Below are 22,887 nucleotides of genomic sequence, written 5' to 3' on the forward strand. Positions count from 1 at the left end.
AAATAGTATATATGATTTCTAACAAAGCTTAACTCCTAACAGAATTGGCCAGTGTGCTTTATTTAATAGACTGAAATTGAATGCTTTTGTTAATAAAAACCGTGTCCTGGTATTTTCTACCTGACTCAATATGTTGGATCCAAAGCATAGTTTTCAAAATAAACCTAACATGCACCATAATACAAGATAGATTTTATAATGCCAGTTTCCTTTGACAGAAAAAACATTGTATCTTCACAATATTTATTGGCTTTTGTAAAGCTTGAGCAAGTCATATGCAATTATAGAAGCATTCATACAAGATAGCCACTTTCTAGCCAAAGTGAGGCTATATGCTCCTTCTGGAGAGAATGAAGGTTGCATTTGGCTTTTGGGTGGCATATTAAAGGCTACATCCAAAATATGGGATGATCTGGAACAACAATGAATTGTAAATTTAAACTGAATTCAACTTAAATGGATAATGTGATGAATCAGAGAATAATAGTGTATGGAGGGGACTTGGCGGGGACTTGGCGGGGACTTGGAGGGGACTATAAACTCAGTGCAATACATCCTTTTATGTTCATTGCAAAAATTCTTTAAACAGTCACCAGTTTGCCATCCGGTCTCCTCCATTTGAAGCCGCCAATGAGGGCAAGTCCACCAGTCTTCAAAGCCGTTTGTTCCTCTGCTTGACAGTTCTGAATTCCTCCTAATGTTTATCCTAAGCCATCTTCCTTTTCATAATAACTTTCCAGTTGATATCCTGCCCTCAAGGAGGTGACTGCCCCCTCTTGCATATTATAGCCTTTTAGATATTTGAAACTTCTCAGAGTCTTTTCTTCTGTAAAATATGCATCTTGCCTTCTGTCATGTTAGGAGTTCAACAGGAAAATTTGAAAAGGTTCTGGTGACTGCATCTATGGCTTTGGGGGATCCCATGTACCCTAGGACCACAAAGTGTGTCCTCCTGTGTGTCACCCTCCCCCTCTCTCCCCCTTCCCTCCCCTCCTTTCCCTGGCTCACGGTACCTCTTTGTCCCCATTCCTCCTTCTTCCTCCTGCCCTTCTTGCCCTTTCCCCTCTCCTCACTATTCCCTTCACCCTTCCTCTCCCTCCCTCTCGCTTGCCTCTGATAATAACCTGCATGGATAAAGTCTTAAAGACATTAGAATTCCCCTCTTCCTGTCCCCACCCACACATCTCCTCCTGTCCCCTCCCTCTCCCTTCCCCTTGCTACTCTGCCCCAGTCTAGTCTACCTCTTTTTCCCCCACCCTTCCTCTTACCTACCCCCCTTCCACTTGTCTCTCCATCCCTCTCCCTTACCTCTGATAATAACTAGCCTGAGTGAAGTAATAACAGTATTAGAATTCCCCCCTCCCTATTTGTACCTACCTTCACTTCTCTGTCTGTCCTGTCCTCCTTCCCTCCCCTCTCCTACCAGGCCCACTCCACTCCACTTCATGCCCCTCCTCTTTCTATCCTCCTCTCCTCTCTTCCCTCCTTATCTGTCCCCTCCCCGTCTCCTCTCTCCCTATCCTCTCCTATCCATACTACTGCACCTTTTTGTTTCCTTCCTCTTCCATACCTTTCTTTCCCCTTTCCCTGCCCCTCCCCTCCCCTTTTTACCTTTTCTTCCTCCCATCTCCCATACCCATTATCCTCCCTGATCCTGACCCTGACTCCCAACCTACCCTTCCTCTCTCAGGCTATCCCTGCCCCTCCCCCTAACCCTCTCACCTTCACTGCCACCCTAAACCTGACCCAAACTCTCACCCTCATTCACCCCTCTAAGAATGGGTTACAAAAAGAGAGAAGTTTCCCCAGAGTCCAGGAGCCTCACTGGAAGGAATCTAGGAAGGCATCTTCGCTCTGATTGCTGATAACTGGCAGTAACTGACACTTTAGCCTGCAGGGATGAAGTCATAAAGACATTAGACATTTGTCGTTTTTTGCATGGAAGCCATGGCTCCTTGGATGTGGATTGCCCCTTGTTATAGAAGCTCCACTAAGAGCTTCAGTACTGCTGAGCAGCTTAATAGGCTACTGTTTGCTTTCTAAAGTCAGGGGTTGAAAACTGACTTGACAGTGTTTAGGATAGATAAGACCTTGAAATAACCTAGATTTGTCCACTTGAAATCAACAGGACTGACTCTTAACAGATCTCACTGATTTTAGCAGCACAATTTATAATCCAGCCCACTGACTGGAAAGACCAATAGAATTAAACCAAAATTATTCAGCCTGTCCCATTCAGACCAATTGCAACATATACTCTGCTTTGTTTTCTGTTTGAGAAAGGGAAAATAAATCTTTAAAATTTATTACTTTCTTCTCCCACTGTTTGAAATCTCTGTCTTCCACATGCATTTCTCTCACTTGTCTTATTTAGACAGTGAAGCTCCTTCTGTGTTTCCCATTAAAGAGAAGGGTGTCACAAACAGTTGAGAAATGACAGTGGAAATGGAATATGGGGGGGAATTAAACTGCCCCCCATCCTAGGGAATCAATCTGCTTGTAGTGCAGCAGTGACAAGAGGGTCTCCTGCTTGTGCAGGGGGTTGGGCTAGATTAGATTAAATTAACAGAGTTAGAAGGGACCTTGTAGGTCATCTAGTCCACCCACCCCACCTGTCCAAGCAGGAGAGCCTACACCATTTCTGACAAATGGCAGTCAAATCTCTTCCTGAAAGCCTCCAGTGATGAAGCTCCCAAAACCTCCAAATGCAAGCTGTTCCATTGGTTGATTGTTCTCACTGTCAGAAAGTTCCTCCTTATTTCTAGGTTGAATTTCTCCTTGGTCAGTTTCCATCCATTATTCCTTGTCTGGCCTTCAGGTGCCTTGGAAAATAGCTTGACCCCCTCCTCTCTGTGGCAGCCTTTCAAATATTGGAACACTGCTATCGTATCTCCCCTGGTCCTTTTCTTCAGTAGACTAGCCATGCCCAGTTCCTGCAACCATTCATCGTATGTTTTAGCCTCCAGTCCCCTAATCATCTTGGTTGCTCTTCTCTGTACTCTTTCTAGAATCTCAACAACTTTTTTATAGTCTGGTGACCAAAACTGGATGCAGTACTCTAGGTGTGGTCTTACTAAGGCTTTATAGAGTGGTATTAGTACCTCACTTTATTGTGATTGTATCCCTCTGTTAATACAGCTTAGGTTTGCATTGGCTTTTTTTGCTGCCGCTGCACACTGCTGGCACATATTTAGCTGGTTGTCCACTAAGACTCAAAGATCCCTCTCACAGTTACTGCTATTAAGCCTGGTTTCAACCAGTTTATACAGTATATGTACTTTTGGTTTTTCTTCCCTAAGTGACTAGAAGACCTCCAAGGTCCCTCACAACTGCTATTCTGTTACTCTATCTTCAGAATGAATTCAGTACTATCTCAGCACCCAGCTTCCTTTGTGCAAACTGAGTGTGACACATGATTACAGATAAAATATAGTTATTATGTGAGTTATGTGTCTATTTTTGCTCTTGCAATATGTGGCAACATTTATCAATGTCATGATGTCACCCCAGTGTGCTGTTTCCTCTCCCTCTTCACTTCTGCCTAATTGACTGCCATTAGCAGATCAAGGAAAACACAGCACAACCTGGGTTGCTGCTTTCCTCACAAAAAGCAATCCTGCTGCTACATCTGAAGGGATTGGGCCTTGTGATCTCTGTGTTTCATTTTATAGGGTCCTGGAACAGTCAACTGTTCTTTAAACTTTCCACAATTAAGGTCTACAAAACTTCAAAACCTTGCATAAGAGACTATGGCTCAAAACAGGACAAATATTTAATTTGACAATCTCTCCTGAAGCTACTAGTCATCAGGATCATACTAAGAATAGGATAAATATCCATGAGTTTGTAACCTGGAGACGAAACATAGGTAATAATTTGATCAGTGATTGTACTTGAAGCTGAGAGATCAATCTGGATTTCAGAATTTTGAGTGAAAAGAGATTTAATTGCAATGTGACTCAGTTTCTATACAAAAACATTATCCGTTAATGTTTGTCCATTATCGCCATGGTGTTTATCTCCAGCTTTATAAACTTTGCATTCATGTGCAATACATTTGAATCACATGGTAAAAACCAAAGTAATTGTGGTAATCTTTCCAGCAAGGTTTAACAAGAGTTTTTTTTGAGGGTATTCTATTCTGCAAAGAAATGGATTTAACTGGAAATAGGTGCTAAGCATCTTGAAGATTAAACAAGTGAGATTCCAGGAAGCCAGATTTACACTTAGTTCTGCAGTTTTTAAACTGATGGGTGCAACATTGGAAGAAAGGCAATGAGAAATCATTTTAATCTGTTTATCAGGATGTCTGTTTGGATTAGTGGATTCTGAAAATGAGGAACTGATGCCAGTAGCTGATACTGAGAACATGACTTCATGAGAAGCAACCATTTCTCTTGGATTAGAAAATCGCCCACTGATATGCATGCAGCTCTTCAATTTAAGTTTCTTTGATTAATTTTGAAAACAGTCCTCTGAATTTTGGATTGAATATTTGTGTTGCTGTTCTTTTAGTTCTACGAGCCAGTGAATAAATCTTTATTATATATTACATTCCTTCCAAAGAAAGTTTATGTAAAGCTTACCACCACTTAAGTGTATACTTGAACTTGGGAAAAAAAAAACCTTGGGCCTCTTGTGTCCGATTAGAGACAAACACTGCAGATTCCCAGAGAACCTTCTTGCCATCTGTTTTCAAAACAGAAGACCTCATTTGGGAGAGCAACATTTTGCAGAAGTCCAGCAACACTTAACTTCATTAGCACCTTAATCGCCTCTGTTGCATAGCTCTCGCTTATTATAGCCAAGAAGTACCACAGAGATGCATTAACAAGGCCTCTGTTTTCTACTGAAACCCAGCAGAACAGCAAATCTGAAGCACGTGAGAAATATGTTTTGCTTTTTTTGTGTCCAACCCCACTATACTCATGTTTGCCAGGATGCAAACTTTGGCCTTCAGAGCATCATTTGCACTATTAAGCCTGTGACATTTGCTATCAACACCTCTAATTGCTACACTCATTGGCCAGTCCCCAAAGAGCATTCCCCACCTGCTTCCAATGGGTTTCATTAGATGGCATCATATACTTAACTTTCCTGAAAACTTTTGAACAGATCATTGAGAGCAGTGAGAACAGCAATAAGGATGGATTCTTACTAGCAATCTAGAGATCATATGCATATGGACTCAGCCCAATAATTCTTCCACTGTTTATCAGCAAATATCCTTTTTTTCCCCCTGTCACTTTTGCCTTTCCTTCAGCTTTTCTTCTTGATTCTGCTATCTAACTTGCTTTCCATCTCTATGGACCACTTTTTCAGGGCCCAAGTAGACATGATATTAATGTTCCCCCAATTCCATACTTTCTGAGTTGAATGCAGCATGGGAAGAAAAGAGTTAAATCTTTCATTTCCTTTTTTTTTAAGGTGTCCTGGAAGACTCCCAGAATAGTCTCCAACTTTGGCAACTTTAAGACTTGTGAACTTCAACTCCCAGAATGAATAGCTGGCTGAGGAATTCTGGGAGTTGAGGTCTACAAGTCTTAAAGTTGGCAAGATTGGAGAACCCTGCTTTGTTGTGTCTGTTATGCTCATTAAAAAACAGCTCTCATTTCCCAAAAGCAGAATTCCACTCATTTTCATCATTCTCATTTCAAAGCAAAGCTCATTGGTTCAACCCAATTCCCATAGATAATTTACACTGGGATATAAATCATGGCCCATCATTAGATTTCATTTCTACCTTTTCTCCAGAAGGTCAAAGTGGAATAAGCTGCACACAGAAGTCTGTCCTCCAACTTTCCCCACAGCAACAATCTATGCCCAGCACCCAGGGGTGAAATGCTCCCGGTTCAGACTGGATCAGGTGATCCGGTAGCGATTGTGGCAGGTGGTTCGGAGAACTGGTAGCAATGGCGGTGCGAGGCTCCGCCCACCTGCCTGGGTGTTGTTACTTCCTGCTTTTAAAAGGTAAAAGAAAGGCTCTGACAATTGCGCGCCACAGCTGTGATTGTCAGAGCCTTTTTTTTTACCTTTTAAAATCATTTTTTTACAACCTATTCGCCGGAATAGGTTGTCACTATGGAAAATATCACTATGGAAAATATCAGCTTTTGAAAGAAGGTAAAAATTCCAGCATTTTCCTTTCAGCAGTTTTTCACCTGACAAAAAGCAGATAGAAATGTTTCACCATCTAAGCAGTGTCCTGAACCTTTGCTAAAAGGCAAAATTGGAAAAGGATAATGAGCTAAAATGCTATATAATTCAATCTATTGAATTAGAAACTCTAGTCTCTGTACTGTCTGCAGAAATATAATTGATTGTTTGTAATCTTAGTCTTCTTAGGTATTCAAATATTTACTTTGTTATAAATAAAACTTGTGATTTTCAGAGCTTTTGTCAGAGCCTTTTTCTTTTATTTTTAAAAGCATTTTTTTACAACCTATTTGTCTGAATAGGTTGTAAAAAAATGCTTTAAAAAGTTGGCACACCCACCCAGTCACATTACCCACCCCCCAAAGCCACGCCCACAGAACCGGTAATAACAAATTTTACATTTCACCACTGCCAGCACCATCCCATAAGTTTCTATGGCTACAGATGGATGAATGTAGATCCCCAACTGATAGTTCAATAACTACCTCTACAGCACTTTGATTATAAGGATTAGAATGCAAAAGTTTTGCCTTATTCAGTTCTCTACTGCTGCTACAGAAAAGTTAACTGCCTTTTGTGCTTATCCCTGGAGCTCCAAAAGGGGTTGTTTATTCTGGTAGTTTTAAATTCTGTCTTATATTCTTCAGAGTTCAAGGTGACCTACCCAGGATCTCTATTTACTTTATCAGCACAATAATATTCTTATAAAGTAGACTCAGCTGAGAGAAAGAGATTGAATGAGTTGATACGAAAGAGCAATGAGCTGAAAATAACACAAGGAATGCACAGACAAATGCAAAGTCCTTCATTGAAGAAAAAGAATTGAAATAGAAAAGCCTAGGATGGAGATAACTGGTCCGGTAACAGTATTTGTAGGCTCATAAAATCACTGAGAGAGTCCAGCCTAACAGGATAGCTTTATGAGAACAGGAAAAGTAGGAATGCCAAGAATGTAAACAAACATTTGTCACTATGAGGACTAGAGATAAGAGGAAATCAAAGTATTCTTCTCTACTTAGGTTGGCACCAGAAAAGAATGTGAAATGTTTGAGATGTGTCTGGGCATTTTATTGCTCTGAATTATCATTGCTGCTCACTCACTGTCACTTTCTTTTCATATATCGTATGATTTAGTTTGAATAATATGTATATGTGGATGTAGATGGATAGATGATAGATAGATAGATAGATAGATAGATCTTTGCTTTTGAACTCCATTTTGTTTTGTTTTATACCTTTAAAAACTACCATTCTGATTTTATATGCACAGAGAGTTGAACTTCCTTGGCAGAGGGTCCGATGTTAGTTATAATCAAATAAATTATAACTAACATCAGATCCTCTGCCAAGATTCAATTCAAACAGATGCTGGTTATCATCTATAAAGAATAACACGGGGTGCAATCTAATGGTTTCTCCCTTTGGGATTTCACTCAGCATCTTCATACAAATTTTGAGTCCTCGTTCTTTATAAAGTGAAGAATAAGGGTGTTTCTCAGTGGTGGTCCCACATTATAGAACATCCTTGCTTTCGGAGGACCATTTTGCTTTATTTTATACCTTTAAAAACTACCATTCTGATGACCCTTTTATATGCACAGAGAGTTGAGCTGCCTTGTTAGTTATAATCAAAACGTCAGACCGTCTGCCAAGGCAGCCTAATTCTATGTTTTCCTTATTTGTGAACCAACTTAAGTCTTTATCAGGACTCGCTATATATCAGCAATTCTATTGATATCCCCATAAATCAACCAGATAGAAAATTGAATCCCTTTCAGTCATTATCTTGTTCAAATTTTTTATCAGTTTATCAAGATATAATATAAATACAAAGTACAAAAAAAACCAATAATGGAAAAATAAGAGAGGAAAAGAGGAAAAGTGTATGGCAAGAGGGAAAAAGGAAAAAAAATATTGACTTTCAACTCCTTTTCGTGCAGTAGAAAAAGATAATAAAATCATACCTCAACTTTTTACTTTTATATAATAATATAAACTAACTGTTTCTATAACAACAAACCTATCTAATAAGCAAAACACAAAATCAAAGTTTCATTTTTTTCCCACCTCAAGCACAAAGTCCAAAAGCAGTTTCCAAGCAGAAACAAAAGTTTTTTAAAAAGATTGTCATTTAAAAAGCTACAAAGTGATGCTACTTTCATCTGCACTGATTAGCAAATTCCTTGCTTTCATCTGTATTGATTGGCAAATTGACTGAGGAGCCTAAATTGCCTTCTACAGTTCTATGATTCTAAATTCAACTTCTCCTACCATATACTTACTTTGATTCTTCTCCTTCTCCTACTCACATAATTTAAAACTTAACTTTACACAGTCTAATTTGGCCCGCAGAGAAGATTTTTAACAAAATCTTGACTGAAAGAAATCTGATTTTCTGATTGCACTATGATCTAAAAGTGTCCCTTTTGTGTAGGTCATAAAACCTGGTAGATGCTGTTTCATAGCTGAGACTATCATGGCCTTGAAAGGAATAATTCCTCCAGGAGAGTTGAGCTTCAGTCTCATTGGTAGCAGTCAACCTCAACGTTTCTATCCCAACATTCTGAGCAATTTTTCTTGTGTCCAATAGTCTCTGGGGAGCTGCTGTGTTATAAAAGCACAGCATGATTTTACCCCTATTTGTTTTGAAAAGGAACGAGATCTTCTGGATATCTAACAGAACATTGATAATTTCAGTAAGTCCATGCAAACGGCTTTCAGGTAGGAGATAAAAGAATGAAGGAGTTGCAGTGCACTGTGTGTTACAAGCAGTGGGGTGGAGTCTAGTAATATATTTCTGTGAAGCTTACTAATATTTGAGAATATGTTTAGCAGGAGTAAATATTGTGGAACTAATCAGCACCACTGTGGTTGAAGGTTCCGTTCAGTGCAATCATGAAATTCTTGCTGAGACTTATGACTGTTTTTTTTTTATTTGATTCCAATTGTACATTTGATCTGGAGTGCTTCAAAACAAGAGCATTACAACTCCTATCCATGTGAATCCAGAAACATTCTTCGGAAGAGGGCAATCTCTACAAAAAGGAAGAAGGACTGAAAGGAAGGTAGAAGGAAAAGCATATTGCAGTCATTAACCAGCAGAAGGGAATTGTGGATAATAACAGGAATCAGTTTTGGCTGAAAGATAATATTACATCCGAAGGCTGGCTAAGGGACTGGCTCAGGCTTATGCAACAAGGAAAAAAGAGATTAAAATTAGCAGTCTGGGTAATATAAACTTTGAAATAGCAATAGAAAATAAAATCTCTCTCTCTCTCTCTCTCTCTCTCTCTCTCTCTCTCTCTCTCTCTCTCTCTCTCTCACACACACACACACACACACACACACACACACACACGTAAAACAATAACATTGTCCAGAATGAATTTAAGAATTATAAATTTCTCTTACAGACTCCTGTGAAACCTGAGAAGAATATATAAATAATAATTGACATGGCATGTACAGTACCCACCAAAGCATGAAATAAGTTAAAAGAGCAGCCACTGGTTAATGTGGAGCCTGAGCAATTTCTGAGCTATTCCTTCTCAGGAAACTTAAATTCCTCTTAATTATTCTTTGCCTGATTCTGCATGCCACCAAGCATACCCTGGCAACCTTTTGTGTTGTTTCAGGGATGTTGTAGAAAAATAGAAATTGCTTATACTGTTAATTGTTGTATCCTGATTTGGTGGTCAGGAGTAAGGTAGTTAGAGCATTTTGAGGTTTTGTACAAAACTGGCAACACTTGCTCAATAATTTCTACCTGTCCTGAGTTACAAGGTCATACTTGTAATGAATATGGTCTCTTTTTGTATTTTCCAGCCAGAGATGCTAATATAAAGGCCTTTCTTTCATGTAGGTTATTAAGCTGAGGTACTAAGTGCCCTAAAAAAAAGTTCTAGGAGAAAGAGCTAGTTTCTGGGTCAATTTAGCTAGTATGGAGGGATATTGAAAGAGAAAAGGATGGGTGAAATATGGTCCATCTGTGTTACAGATTCCTGTGAAAACTGAGAAGAATATATAAATAATAATTGACATCGCATGTACAGTACCCACCAAAGCATGAAACAAGTTAAAAGAACAGCCACTGGTTAATGTGGAGCCTGAGCTATTTCTGAGTTATTCATTCTTTTATGTTGCTTCAGGGTTATTGTAGAAAAATAGAAATTGCTTAATTTCTTAAAAAAGTTCTAGGAGAAAGAGCTAGTTTCTAAGTCAACTTAGCTAGTATGGAGGGATATTGAAAGAGAAAATTCTTCATTAATCCCTTCCTACCTTTAAAAATTCTGGAGTTCTTCTGGAATGGAAGGGGGATAGCAGAAAGCTGCAGTAAGTAATAGGGGTCTGAAGATTAGGCAGCCATCTTAGTTTACATAGCTTTATGCTAACTTCATCCACCAGTGGAAATTATTCAAATTATTTTGCAATAAGGAAAAGAAAATGAGCCATATTTCTTTTACACAGTCGTGTGGCACGTATTTTTTCTTAAGGCACAGGGAAGTTACTTTTATTACACGAAGGAACTTTATTTCAAAGCACTCACAGGACGTATAGAGGGTAATCTTGATCAGAATTTTTTTTTTCAAGGTGACCTCTACATCATACTGCCTCTCTGCTGATAGAGGGGACATGGCTATTGCCTTCCACAAGAACGTAGAATAATAGGGTTGGGAGAGGCCTTGGATGTCTTGTAGTCCAACCCACTGCTTAAGCAGGAGACCCTAGACCATTCGTTCTATGGTTCTACCATTTGTTCTGTGTAAATTCTTGATTTTGAGCTGCCCAGGGTTTGGGATAAGATAGATGGTTATATAAATGCTTTAAATAAATAAACTGAATCTTGACAGAATGAATATCTTCCTATGATTACAGGATACATTCTGGAGATTCTAATGTAAAATATTTCAGTTAAGTGGGAACTACCGGCAGTAGTATACATTTCTGCATCTAATACTTGTCTCAATTTCAGATAAAATACTATGGTTTTTCTTAATGCCTCCAAGCATGTCATTGATTGTTCTGAATTTGGAAATGAATCCTGTCCTGAAAATCCATGGCCTGCAGGTATGCAAGGGGCCATGTATATATCTCTAAGTGGAATTATCATCATCACAGTTTTCGGAAATATGGCTATCATCATCTCAATCACCTATTTCAGACAGCTGCATTCCCCAACTAACTTCCTCATCCTTTCCATGGCCATCACCGATTTCCTCCTTGGCTTCTTCATTATGCCCTACAGCATGGTTAGATCAGTGGAACGTTGTTGGCATTTTGGAATGACTTTCTGCAAGATCCACTACAGTTTTGACTTGATGCTCTGCTTGGTGTCTATTTTTCACCTTTGTTCAATTGCAGTAGATCGATTCTATGCCATCTGCCATCCCCTTCATTATTCACACAAAATTACAGTACCTAGAATCAGGCAATTAATTATCGTTTGCTGGTCAGTGCCATCTTCTTTTGCTTTTGGGTTGGGTTTTTCTGAAGCATATGCTTCTGGCATCGATATTTATAAGATTTTGGTTGCATGTTCTAGTTCTTGTCCAATAATATTCAATAAACTTTGGGGAACTGTTTTGTTTTCATTTGGTTTCTTCATTCCTGCCTCTGTGATAACTGGAATTTATATAAAAATCTTTGCGGTCTCTAAAAAACATCTGAGGGTCATGAAAAGTTCAGGCAACAAAAATTCTAACCAGCTTTCCAAAAGCACAGACAGAAAAGCTGCTAAGACCTTAAGTATTGTGATAGGGGTTTACTTCTTCTGTTGGTTTCCATGTCTTATCACAATTTTAATTGACCCTTTTTTAGATTTTTCGACTCCTGCTGTGCTGTTTGATGGCCTCAATTGGCTTGGTTACTTCAACTCCAGCTGTAACCCATTAATATATGGCTTTTTTTACCCATGGTTTCGAAAAGCACTTAGATACATCCTCTCAGGAAAGATATTCCAACAACATTTCTCTACTGCTAACCTCTTTCCTGGAAATAAATAAATAAATAAATAAATAAATAAATAAATAAATAAATAAATATCTTATTTATCAAACTAAGGCAATCAATACTTTGTTTTGTTTTTTAATTTAAAATGATATCCTTTGTGCAAGAACAGAAAACGGTCTATCAACCCAACACTCAGCTTCTTAAATGCCATATGGATGGAAGAAATGTGGTAGAAGCCAGAGTTGTATCATCAATGAAAGGGAAGGCTTCTAGGAATTGAATTGGAATGGTGGGCATACTTCCAAATACAATCTAAATTTAGCAAACACAAAAAGGAATGGGGTATAAAGCAAGAATGATCAGAATTAGATAATTTTCTATTAAGCAGGGAGGGTAAAACCATAAGTAAATTATATCGCTATTTATTGGAACAAGATATGATTGAGGAACAAGTCAAAGAAACAATGATAATTTGGAGTACATATTTTGGGCATAGTATTGATTTGGACAATTGGTGGAATCTCTGGGGAAAAAAATTAAAAATTACATTAGCAACTTCATATAAGGAAAATTTATATAAGATGTTTTATAGGTGGCACCTCCCCACCACAAGATTAGCACGAATCAATAAGGGAAATTCTTCAATATGTTGGAAGTGCGAGGTGGCTCCCGGGAACTTCTATCATATGTGGTGGGAATGCCCAAAGGCAAAAAAATATTGGAATCTGATAAAGAGTTGGTTGGAAGAAATTTTGTTAATAAACATAGAAGTCAAACCGGAATGTTTCCTTTTTGGAATGACAGAGGGCAAATACAAGAAAGACATAAATTATCTACTACTGCATATACTTACAGTGGCATGGATAGTATTTGCACAGAAGTGGAAAGAGAAAGATACACCAACTGAAGAGGAAATACTACTAAAAATTTTCAACTGCACAGAAATGGATAGCCTCACCTTGGAATTCAAGGATAAAAGCAAAGCATTGTACTATAAAATCTGGGCAAAATTCTATGAATGGTTAGGTAAAAGGAGGATAGCCAAGACAAATGTGTAGTGTTAGACTAGAATTATATACGTTATTATAGATAAATATGTATGTGAATTGTATAGATAGGTATATGTAGGTATATATGTATAATTGTATAGGAATAAGGTATAAAATTATTATTATTATAATACTATGTTTAAATAACATATAAGGTGTAAGGAATATATTATTATATTATCATTAGTATATTATGTATTAGTTTAAAGTGTTGGAAGATGCTTGGGACCAGTGATGTCATATCTATTTCCAATGTTTTTAATTTTGAACTACTAATAAAAAACTTTTTAAAAAAAGAAAAGAAAAGAAAGGGAAGGCTTCTAGTGATGGTGATGAGAAGTGTTTTTGCAGGAAGCTTTGGCAATTGTCCAGCTGATACTTCAGGGGGCACTGAACATTCTACAGTCTTTATATACTCTTGGAAGTAAAACTATATAAATTAGGAAGATACTACACATGCGATTTCATCCACACTGTATTGCAATCCTATATTTAGTAACTGGTTTAAAATATAAGTCTGTTAAAAAAATAATATCTCCTTTCGCAGGCTGGTAGTGTTAGAGGCTTTATATTAATGGGTTGGGATGTGTTCTGTCCCCACACTTCACATAGGCAGACACACGAGCAAAAGATGTCTACCGGTAATTTATTTTTACAAGCTGACCTGAATCCTTTGGCAGATAAAAGTTCTGGCAGCTACTTTCCGAATGCCTGCCAAGTTTCTTATCACTTCTAGAAACAGGAATCAGAGTATCTGTAGTCCGTTGCTGGGGCAATCAAGAGTTCACAAGGCACAAAAGAGTAGTCAGAAGTCATTCACAAAGTCCAAGCCTTAATTCCGAAAGATATCCCATCCGAAGCTCACGATATGCAGTTTTGTCCGTCACAGAGCCTGCAGAGCAACCCCACCCACTTTTATCCCCTGTGGGGCATGGCTCAGTGACTCAGCAATCTCTGGCCCTTCCACACCTCTTCCTTTGCTGCGCACGCCTCTCCCTCCAACGGTGCCTGGGATCAATCCAAGATTGATCTTCATCAGTCCCTATTAGTGGGTGCTCTGACATGCCTTCCTCCTGGCCTTCAGCTGGAACCTGAGGCGTTGCCAGAAAGGAGGGTCCTGGAGAGGGAGGCCTTGTCAGTTCCTCCCCATCACTTTCAGAGTCATCTTCCTCCGTGAGGACAGGCTCAGGAGCCAGAGTCACAACAGGGTGAAACTATAGCAGGGGTGAAACCCAGCAGGTTCTGACAGGTTCTGGAGAACTGGTAGTGGAAATTTTGAGTAGTTTGGAGAACTGGCAAATACCACCTCTGGCATCCTTCCCCTGGAGTGGGGAGGGAATGGAGATTTGGCAATATCCTTCACCCAGGAGTGGTGAGGGAATGGGGATTTTACAGTATTCTTCCCCTGAAGTGGGGTGGGAATGGAGATTTTGCTGTATCCTTCCTCTGCCACACCCACCAAGCCACACCCACAGAACCGGTAGTAAAAACATTTGGATTTCACCACTGGAATAAATATTTAACAGGAAAACCTGTTTAATTTAACGGATGGATGGATGGATGGATGGATGGATGGATGGATGGATGGATAGATAGATAGATAGATAGATAGATAGATAGATAGATAGATAAATAGATAGATAGATAATCACTGAACTAGGGCTGCATAAAAATCTTGGTTTACGTAGGAAGAACCTGGCTAAAGAGAAATACACATAAAGGCCTACGAAAAGAAAAGAAAACAAATAGATACATACTGTAGATAGATAGACAGACAGACAGACAGACAGACAGATGATATATTGTAGATCCCATTCTTATCGCTTAATATGCTTTACTTTCCATTTCTCAAATGTAGATAGATGATAGATAGATAGATAGATAGATAGATAGATAGATAGATAGATAGATAGATAGATGATAGATAGATTGATTGATGGTTTTGATTGTTTTCAGTTTGAGCCCAAGTAACGTAAAATGAATGCAAAAAAATAAAAACACAAAACAGATGCAATTTTAGGTTGTATTAACAGGGTTCAGGTTTCCAAATCACAGAAATCAGTAGTTCCAGTTTATTCTGCATTGTTCAGAACCCCCTACTGAGTATTATGTGCAGCTCTAAGCATCCCCATTTAAAAAGCGTTTGGATAAACTGGAGCAGGTACAGGCAGGGAAGATGATTAGGAAACTGGAAACTAAATTCTATGATACCCCTGAGAATTCCTAAATTTGAAAAAAAGAAATGAAAGTGCATTGTTACACAGAAGAAGGACAGGAAATATTTTTCCAGAATGCAGGGAATTAAGTTAAAGGAAAGTAGATTCCAATTGAATGTAGTTGTTTTTTAAAAAAAATCCTAAGGATAACACCCAGCTAGGTGGCTAAGCATAGCTGATCTTGGCCAAACTTGAAAAACTAATCAAGTTAGAACCTTTTAATATTTGCATAGGAGGCCACCAGAATCCAATTCATGCTATTGTCAAGGAAAGTGTATAGATATATCCATAAATTCAAATTAAAAACAGTTTTTTATCTTTACCTAACAAAAAGAGCAATTTGATAGTGAAACCAAATATTCCAGAGGCATCAGTGTGACATGAGCTTCTGTATCTACAATCTGGATCCATATTTTAATGGCTCCTTTGTGTGGTTGGGTGGGAAGAATGTGTGGTTAAATTTGGCAGATGGTTAACATTATTTCAAGACTGAGTGTATATCACATTCTGAATCTCTGTAATAGTTTGTGTCTATAAGGGAGCTCCAGTGTTGATTTCTCAGAGCTCAGCCTTCCCCCTACGCAGTTTGAATATCTACATGAAACCACTGAGGAAATAAATACATTGACAATATTCAGCTATATAGTGCCATACCAAGTTAATCTGGAGTTGTTCTAATCATGTACCTGGAGTTTGTGAGGAATTGAATAAATGAAAATAATTTTAATTCCCAACAAAACAGAATTATGGTTTGTAGATGACTAATGATTTAGGTCTATACCCATGGTTCCTGTTTAAGCATCAGATGGAAGCCAGGGGCAAGGAGTCCTTGGCCAGGCTTTGATTGGTACGCCAACTGCAGAATTTCTTGAATCAGAATTTCCTTATTGTTTTTACTTGTGCCTCTATTAATTTCATGTTTAGATTATTCCAATGTTGAAAGGAATAATTTCTCCAGGAGAGTTGAGCTTCAGTCTCATTGGTAGCAGTCAACCTCAACGCTTCTCCCCAACATTCTGAGCAATTTTTCTTGTGTCCAATAGTCTCTGGGGAGTTGCTGTGTTATAAAAGCACAGCATGATTTTACTCCTATTTGTTTTTGAAAAGGAACAAGATCTTCTGGATATCTAACAGAACATTGATAATTTCAGTAAGTCCATACAAATGGTCTTCAGGTAGGAGATAAAAGAAGGAAGGAGTTGCAGTGCGCTGTGTGTTGCAAGCAGTGGGGTGGATTCTAGTAATTTCTGTGAAGCTTATTAATATTTGAGCATATATTTACCAGGAGTAAATATTATGGAACCGGTCAGCACCACTGTGGTTGCAGGTTCCGTTCAGTGCAATCATGAAATTCTTGCTGAGACTTATGACTGATTTTTTTTTATTTGATTCCAATTGTACATTTGATCTGGAGTATTTCAAAACAAGAGCATTACAACTCCTATCCATGTGAATCCAGAAACATTCTTCGGAAGAGGGCAATCTCTACAAAAAGGAAGAAGGACTGAAAGGAAGGTAGAAGGAAAAGTGTACTGCAGTCATTAACCAGCAGAAGGGAATTGCTATTCAAATATCCAAAACTAAATTGATAATAACAGGAATCAGTTTTGGCTGAAAGATAATATTACATCCGAAGGCTGGCTAAGGGACTGGCTCAGGCTTATGCAACAAGGAAAAAAGAGATTAAAATTAGCAGTCTGGGTAATATAAACTTTGAAATAGCAATAGAAAATAAACATTCTCTCTCTCTCTCTCATACACACACACACACACACACACACACACAAATAAAACAATAACATTATCCACAATGAATTTAAGAATTATAAATTTCTCTGTGTTACAGACTACTGTGAAACCTGAGAAGAATATATAAATAATAATTGACATGGCATGTACAGTACCCACCAAAGCATGAAACAAGTTAAAAGACCAGCCACTGGTTAATGTGGAGCCTGAGCTATTTCTGAGTTATTCATTCTCAGAAAACTTGAATTCCTCTTAATTATTCTTTGCCTGATTCTGCATGCCACCAAGCATACCCTGGCAACCTTTTGTGTTGTTTCAGGAATGCTATAGAAAAATAGAAATTGCTTATACTGTTAATTGTTGTATCCTGATTTGGTGGTCAGGAGTAAGGTCGTTAGAGCATTTTGAGGTTTTGTACAAAACTGGCAACACTTGCTCAATAATTTCTACCTGTCCTGAGTTACAAGGTCATACTTGTAATGAATATGGTTTCTTTTTGTATTTTCCAGCCAGAGATGCTAATATAAAGGCCTTTCTTTCATGTAGGTTATTAAGCTGAGGTACTAAGTGCCCTAAAAAAAAGTTCTAGGAGAAAGAGCTAGTTTCTGGGTCAATTTAGCTAGTATGGAGGGATATTGAAAGAGAAAAGGATGGGTGAAATATGGTCCATCTGTGTTACAGATTCCTGTGAAAACTGAGAAGAATATATAAATAATAATTGACATGGCATGTACAGTACCCACCAAAGCATGAAACAAGTTAAAAGAACAGCCACTGGTTGATGTGGAGCCTGAGCTATTTCTGAGTTTTCATTCTTTTATGTTGTTTCAGGGTTGTTGTAGAAAAATAGAAATTGCTTAATTTCTTAAAAAAGTTCTAGGAGAAAGAGCTAGTTTCTAAGTCAACTTAGCTAGTATGGAGGGATATTGAAAGAGAAAATTCTTCATTAATCCCTTCCTACCTTTTAAAATTCTGGAGTTCTTCTGGAATGGAAGGGGGATAGTAGAAAGCTGCAATAAGTAATAGGGGTCTGAAGATTAGGCAGCCATCTTAGTTTACATAGCTTTATGCTAACTTCATCCACCAGTGGAAATTATTCAAATTATTTTGCAATAAGGAAAAGAAAATGAGCCATATTTCTTTTACATAGTCCTGTTCAGAAATATCAGAAATGGAAAATGATTAGATTTGCTGCTATAGTTAGTTATAGTAGAAAATTATTTTTATTATTGATTTTAATGTCATCATATAATTTGTGACACTTATTTTTTTTCTTAAGGCACAGGTAAGATACTTTTTATTACATGAAGGAACTCATAGGGAGTATGGAGGGTTACCTTGATCAGGATTTTTTTTTACAAGGTGACCTTTACATCATACCGCTTCTCTGGTGATAGAAGGAACTTGGTTACTGCCTTCCACTTAGAACAGGGTTATCAAACTCCCAGCCAGCGGGTCGGATACATCATGTGCTGGCCACACCCATGCCAGGTTTAGCGAAGGGGGAGAAAGTCTCGATATGTCACGTGATGCCGTGGGTTTGAGACCCCTGACTTAGAACATAAAATAATAGGGTTGGGAGAAACCTTGGAAGTCTTCTAGTTGCTTAACGCATTGTAAGCCGCCCTGAGTCTCCGGAGAAGGGCGGCATATAAATCAAATTAAAAAAAAAACCCCACTGCTTAAGCAGGAGACCCTAGACCATTTGTTCTATAGTTCTGCCATTTGTTCTGAGTAAATTCTTGATTTTGAGCTGCCCAGGGTTTGGTATAAAATAGAAGTTTTAAATAAATAAATTGTTAAAGATTTTGAATCTTGAAGGAATTAATATCTTCCTATGGTTACAAGATACATTCTGGAGATTCTAATGTAAAATATTTCAGTTAAGTGGGAACTACAGGCAGTAGTATACATTTCTGCATCTAATACTTGTCTCAATTTCAGATAAAATACTATGGTTTTTCTTAATGCCTCCAAGCATGTCATTGATTGTTCTGAATTTGGAAATGAATCCTGTCCTGAAAATCCATGGCCTGCAGGTATGCAAGGGGCCATGTATATATCTCTAACTGGAATTATCATCATCACAGTCTTCGGAAATATGGCTATCATCATCTCAATCACCTATTTCAGACAGCTGCATTCCCCAACTAACTTCCTCATCCTTTCCATGGCCATCACCGATTTCCTCCTTGGCTTCTTCATTATGCCCTACAGCATGGTTAGATCAGTGGAACGTTGTTGGCATTTTGGAATGACTTTCTGCAAGATCCACTACAGTTTTGACTTGATGCTCTGCTTGGTGTCTATTTTTCACCTTTGTTCAATTGCAGCAGATCGATTCTACGCCATCTGCCATCCCCTTCATTATTCACACAAAATTACAGTCCCTAGAATCATGCAATTAATTATCGTTTGCTGGTCAGTGCCATCTTCTTTTGCTTTTGGGTTGGTTTTCTCTGAAGCATATGCTTCTGGCATTGTTATTTATGAGATTTTGGTTGCGTGTTCTAGTTCTTGTCCAGTGATGTTCAATAAACTTTGGGGAACTGTTTTGTTTTTATTTGGTTTCTTCATTCCTGCCTCTGTGATAACTGGAATTTATGTAAAAATCTTTGCGGTGTCTAAAAACCATCTGCGGGTCATGAAAAGTTCAGGTAACAAAAATTCTAACCAGCTTTCCAAAAGCACAGACAGAAAAGCTGCTAAGACTTTAAGTATTGTGATAGGGGTTTACTTCTTCTGTTGGTTTCCATGTTTTATCACAATTTTAATTGACCCTTTTTTAGGTTTTTCGACTCCTGCTGTGCTGTTTGATGGCTTCACTTGGCTTGGTTACTTCAACTCCAGCTGTAACCCATTAATATATGGCTTTTTTTACCCATGGTTTCGAAAATCACTTAGATACATCCTCTCAGGAAAGATATTCCAACAACATTTCTCTACTGCTAATCTCTTTTCTGGAAATAAATAAATAAATAAATAAATAAATAAATAAATAAATAAATAAATAAATAAATAAATAAATAAATAAATAAATAAATAAATGGATGGATGGATGGATGGATGGATGGATGGATGGATGGATGGATGGATGAATGTCTTATTTATCAAACTAAGGCAATCAGTGTTTTGTTTTGTTTTTTAATTTAAAATGATATCCTTTGTGCAAGGACAGAAAATGCTCTATAAACCCAACACCCAGCTTCTTAAATGTCATATGGATGGAAGAAATGTGGTAGAAGCCAGAGTTGTGTCATCAGTGAAAGGGAAGGATTCTGGTGATGATGATGAGAAGTGTTTTTGCAGGAAGCTTTGGCAATGGTCCAACTGATACTTCAGGAGGCACTGAACATTCTACAGTCTTTATATACTCTTGGAAGTAAAACTATATAAATTAGGAAGATACTATACATGCGATTTCATCCACACTGTACTGCACTGTACTGCACTGTATATTTAATAACTGGTTTAAAATATAAGTCTGTTAAAAAAATCATATCTGCTCTCGCAGGCTGGTAGTGTTAAAGGCTTTATATTAATGGGTTGGGTCCATAACAGGGGTGAAATCCAGCAGGTTCTGACAGATTCTGGAGAACCGGTAGTGGAAATTTTGAGCAGTTCTGAGAACCGGCAAATACTACCTCTGGCTGGCCCCAGAGTGGGGTGGAAATGTAGATTTTGCAGTATCCTTCCCCTGCCATGCCCACCACGCCACGCCCACCAAGCCACACCCACAGAAACGGTAGTAAAAAATTTTTGGATTTCCTCACTGGTCCATAGTATTAAGAGAAAACTGAAAAAGGCAGTTTTTGTGAAATGATGAGGTGAAAACCCGCAGGGGGACATATTTGGCATAAAAGAAGTGGATTTTTTCCCTGAAAGATGGTGTACATTTCACGAGAGTGTCAGCTTTCCGTCTCAGCTACAGAGTAAAAAGATGCAAGGGGTATTTTGAAGAGAATTTATGATAACAGATATGAGAATCTCCTCCAAATCATCTTCCAGTTATCTTCCATAAATAAGTATCAAAAACACTTTGGTCTTACATGCAGCATATGCAAAAAAACTTCCAGAAGCCATGTTACTTAAACTGGAAGCAGGAATTTCTACCAAGATGCTATTTTCCCACAAGGTTCTAAAATAAAATCATAAATTTTAATCCCTCCAGTTTAACTTTATATGCAAAAAAATATTCAAAAACATACTTGTGTACATGATTAATAAGGAACTATGCTCTTTTGTTTAAAAAATCTTTAATCTTTGTTAATCAAAATCTTTGTAAACTTTTAAAAACAGTATCTCTATTTTTAATTTTTTAAAATAATTATAAATGGAGTTTATACTTGTTTCTTCATAACAAGCAAGAATTAATTGTAAATAGTCATTTGCAGCATTGTGAAGTAAGCTGGTTCAGCCTGCAACAATCTTTTACATGGCATAATGCAATGCTATGAATAAATATTTAACAGGAAAACCCATCCTCTTGAAAGAAACTTATCCGAAGAGTACCCTCTTTTTATACTGCTTTCTTCGAATTTTAAGTACTTTGTTCTGCCATAAATTGTGCTTTTTCTTTTCTTTTTCTGCATTTCTCAGAGCCAACTGCTCAGCAGAATATTGCTTGCCAGAACACTTCTATTGGTTTGGTGTTCTTGCTTGATAAAAAAGAAACTAGAAAGTTTTGTTAAATAAACTGTAAGCCACAGTATGAATCTGGTTGATACATGCATGCACCCACACTGATATTAATAATAACAGTAGTAATTAATTCAGGATTTTCAATGGAATGCAATTGCACACAACATATAATCCTACATGTTCTCCATCATAGAACGAAAAATTATTTTTATATTCCAATATGTGAATAAGCTTAGGAGATTCATGAATGAACATTTAGTTTCCAGGCCTTGTCTCTTCCATCTCATGATGTCCTACTTCATATTGTACAAACCTCCACATCTGTTTGACCCAAGTCTCCCTTAAAATTCAAGAATTATAAGAAAGGAGACCAGAGTGCTTCAGTACCCAAACTGACATCTATATGCTTCATGAGCATAAACATATTCCTATATTAATGAAATAAGATAAGTCACTATGTGAATGACTTGTGAAATTAAAACATGATATGTCTGAAATTGGGGGGAGGATATTCAATAGCCTTGAAAAGTAGCTGTTAATAGCCAAGATGCAGTTGGAAAAGAAAGAAATTTTTTAAAAAAGAAAACCACCAGTGAGTAACATGGGATTTCAGTACTGTGTCATTTATTAACATGCTGCATTTATCATTAACCTCACAATAGCTCTGTCTTATTAAAATAATGGAGCTGAAATAATCTTCTGAAAATTACTTTGGTTAAAATCTCTCAGAAAGAGAAGCCTTATAGACTAGTGATTCAGCTAGAAATGTTTCAGAATTTAATTCACCCATTTTTTAGTGAAATGGGTTAAACCTTAATTCCTGGATTAACATACAGTATGAATAATTGGTGCAGAACCATTTTAGGATTAGAACTGGAGTTTACGCAGTTGATTTTATACACATATCTAATTTTCTTAACTCCACAATTTAACCTAAGTTTTTTTTTTCCTCTTAAACAATGGGATCTGCAATTCATTTAGTGCAAATTATTTAGTAAATTAGAGGTAGATTTTTATTATTCTTTGCCCACCCATACAACCCTTGGCAAGCTGCATCATTAGTGTGATTTTAAAAGAGGAGATCTCCCATTATGTATTGCTACCGTGACTGTATTTTTCTTCGAAAT

General features: G+C 37.6%; 1 protein-coding gene and 1 pseudogene across 1 annotated transcript; both read left to right on the forward strand.

Moving 5' to 3' along the window:
* The first annotated feature begins 11,138 nt into the window (after positions 1-11,138).
* LOC139323279 (trace amine-associated receptor 2 pseudogene) lies at positions 11,139-12,158 on the forward strand (annotated as a pseudogene).
* A 6,915-nt stretch (positions 12,159-19,073) lies between these two features.
* On the forward strand, positions 19,074-20,093 carry LOC139323288 (trace amine-associated receptor 2-like). The gene has a single exon (XM_070952593.1). The coding sequence runs from the start codon at positions 19,074-19,076 to the stop codon at positions 20,091-20,093; it is 1,020 nt and encodes a 339-aa protein (XP_070808694.1).
* Positions 20,094-22,887: the final 2,794 nt, after the last annotated feature.

This window comes from Pituophis catenifer, unplaced genomic scaffold (genome assembly GCF_029215685.1).
Source record: "Pituophis catenifer annectens isolate HBS135680 unplaced genomic scaffold, rPitCat1.0.hap2 SCAF_1, whole genome shotgun sequence".
Classification (NCBI taxonomy): domain Eukaryota; kingdom Metazoa; phylum Chordata; class Lepidosauria; order Squamata; family Colubridae; genus Pituophis; species Pituophis catenifer.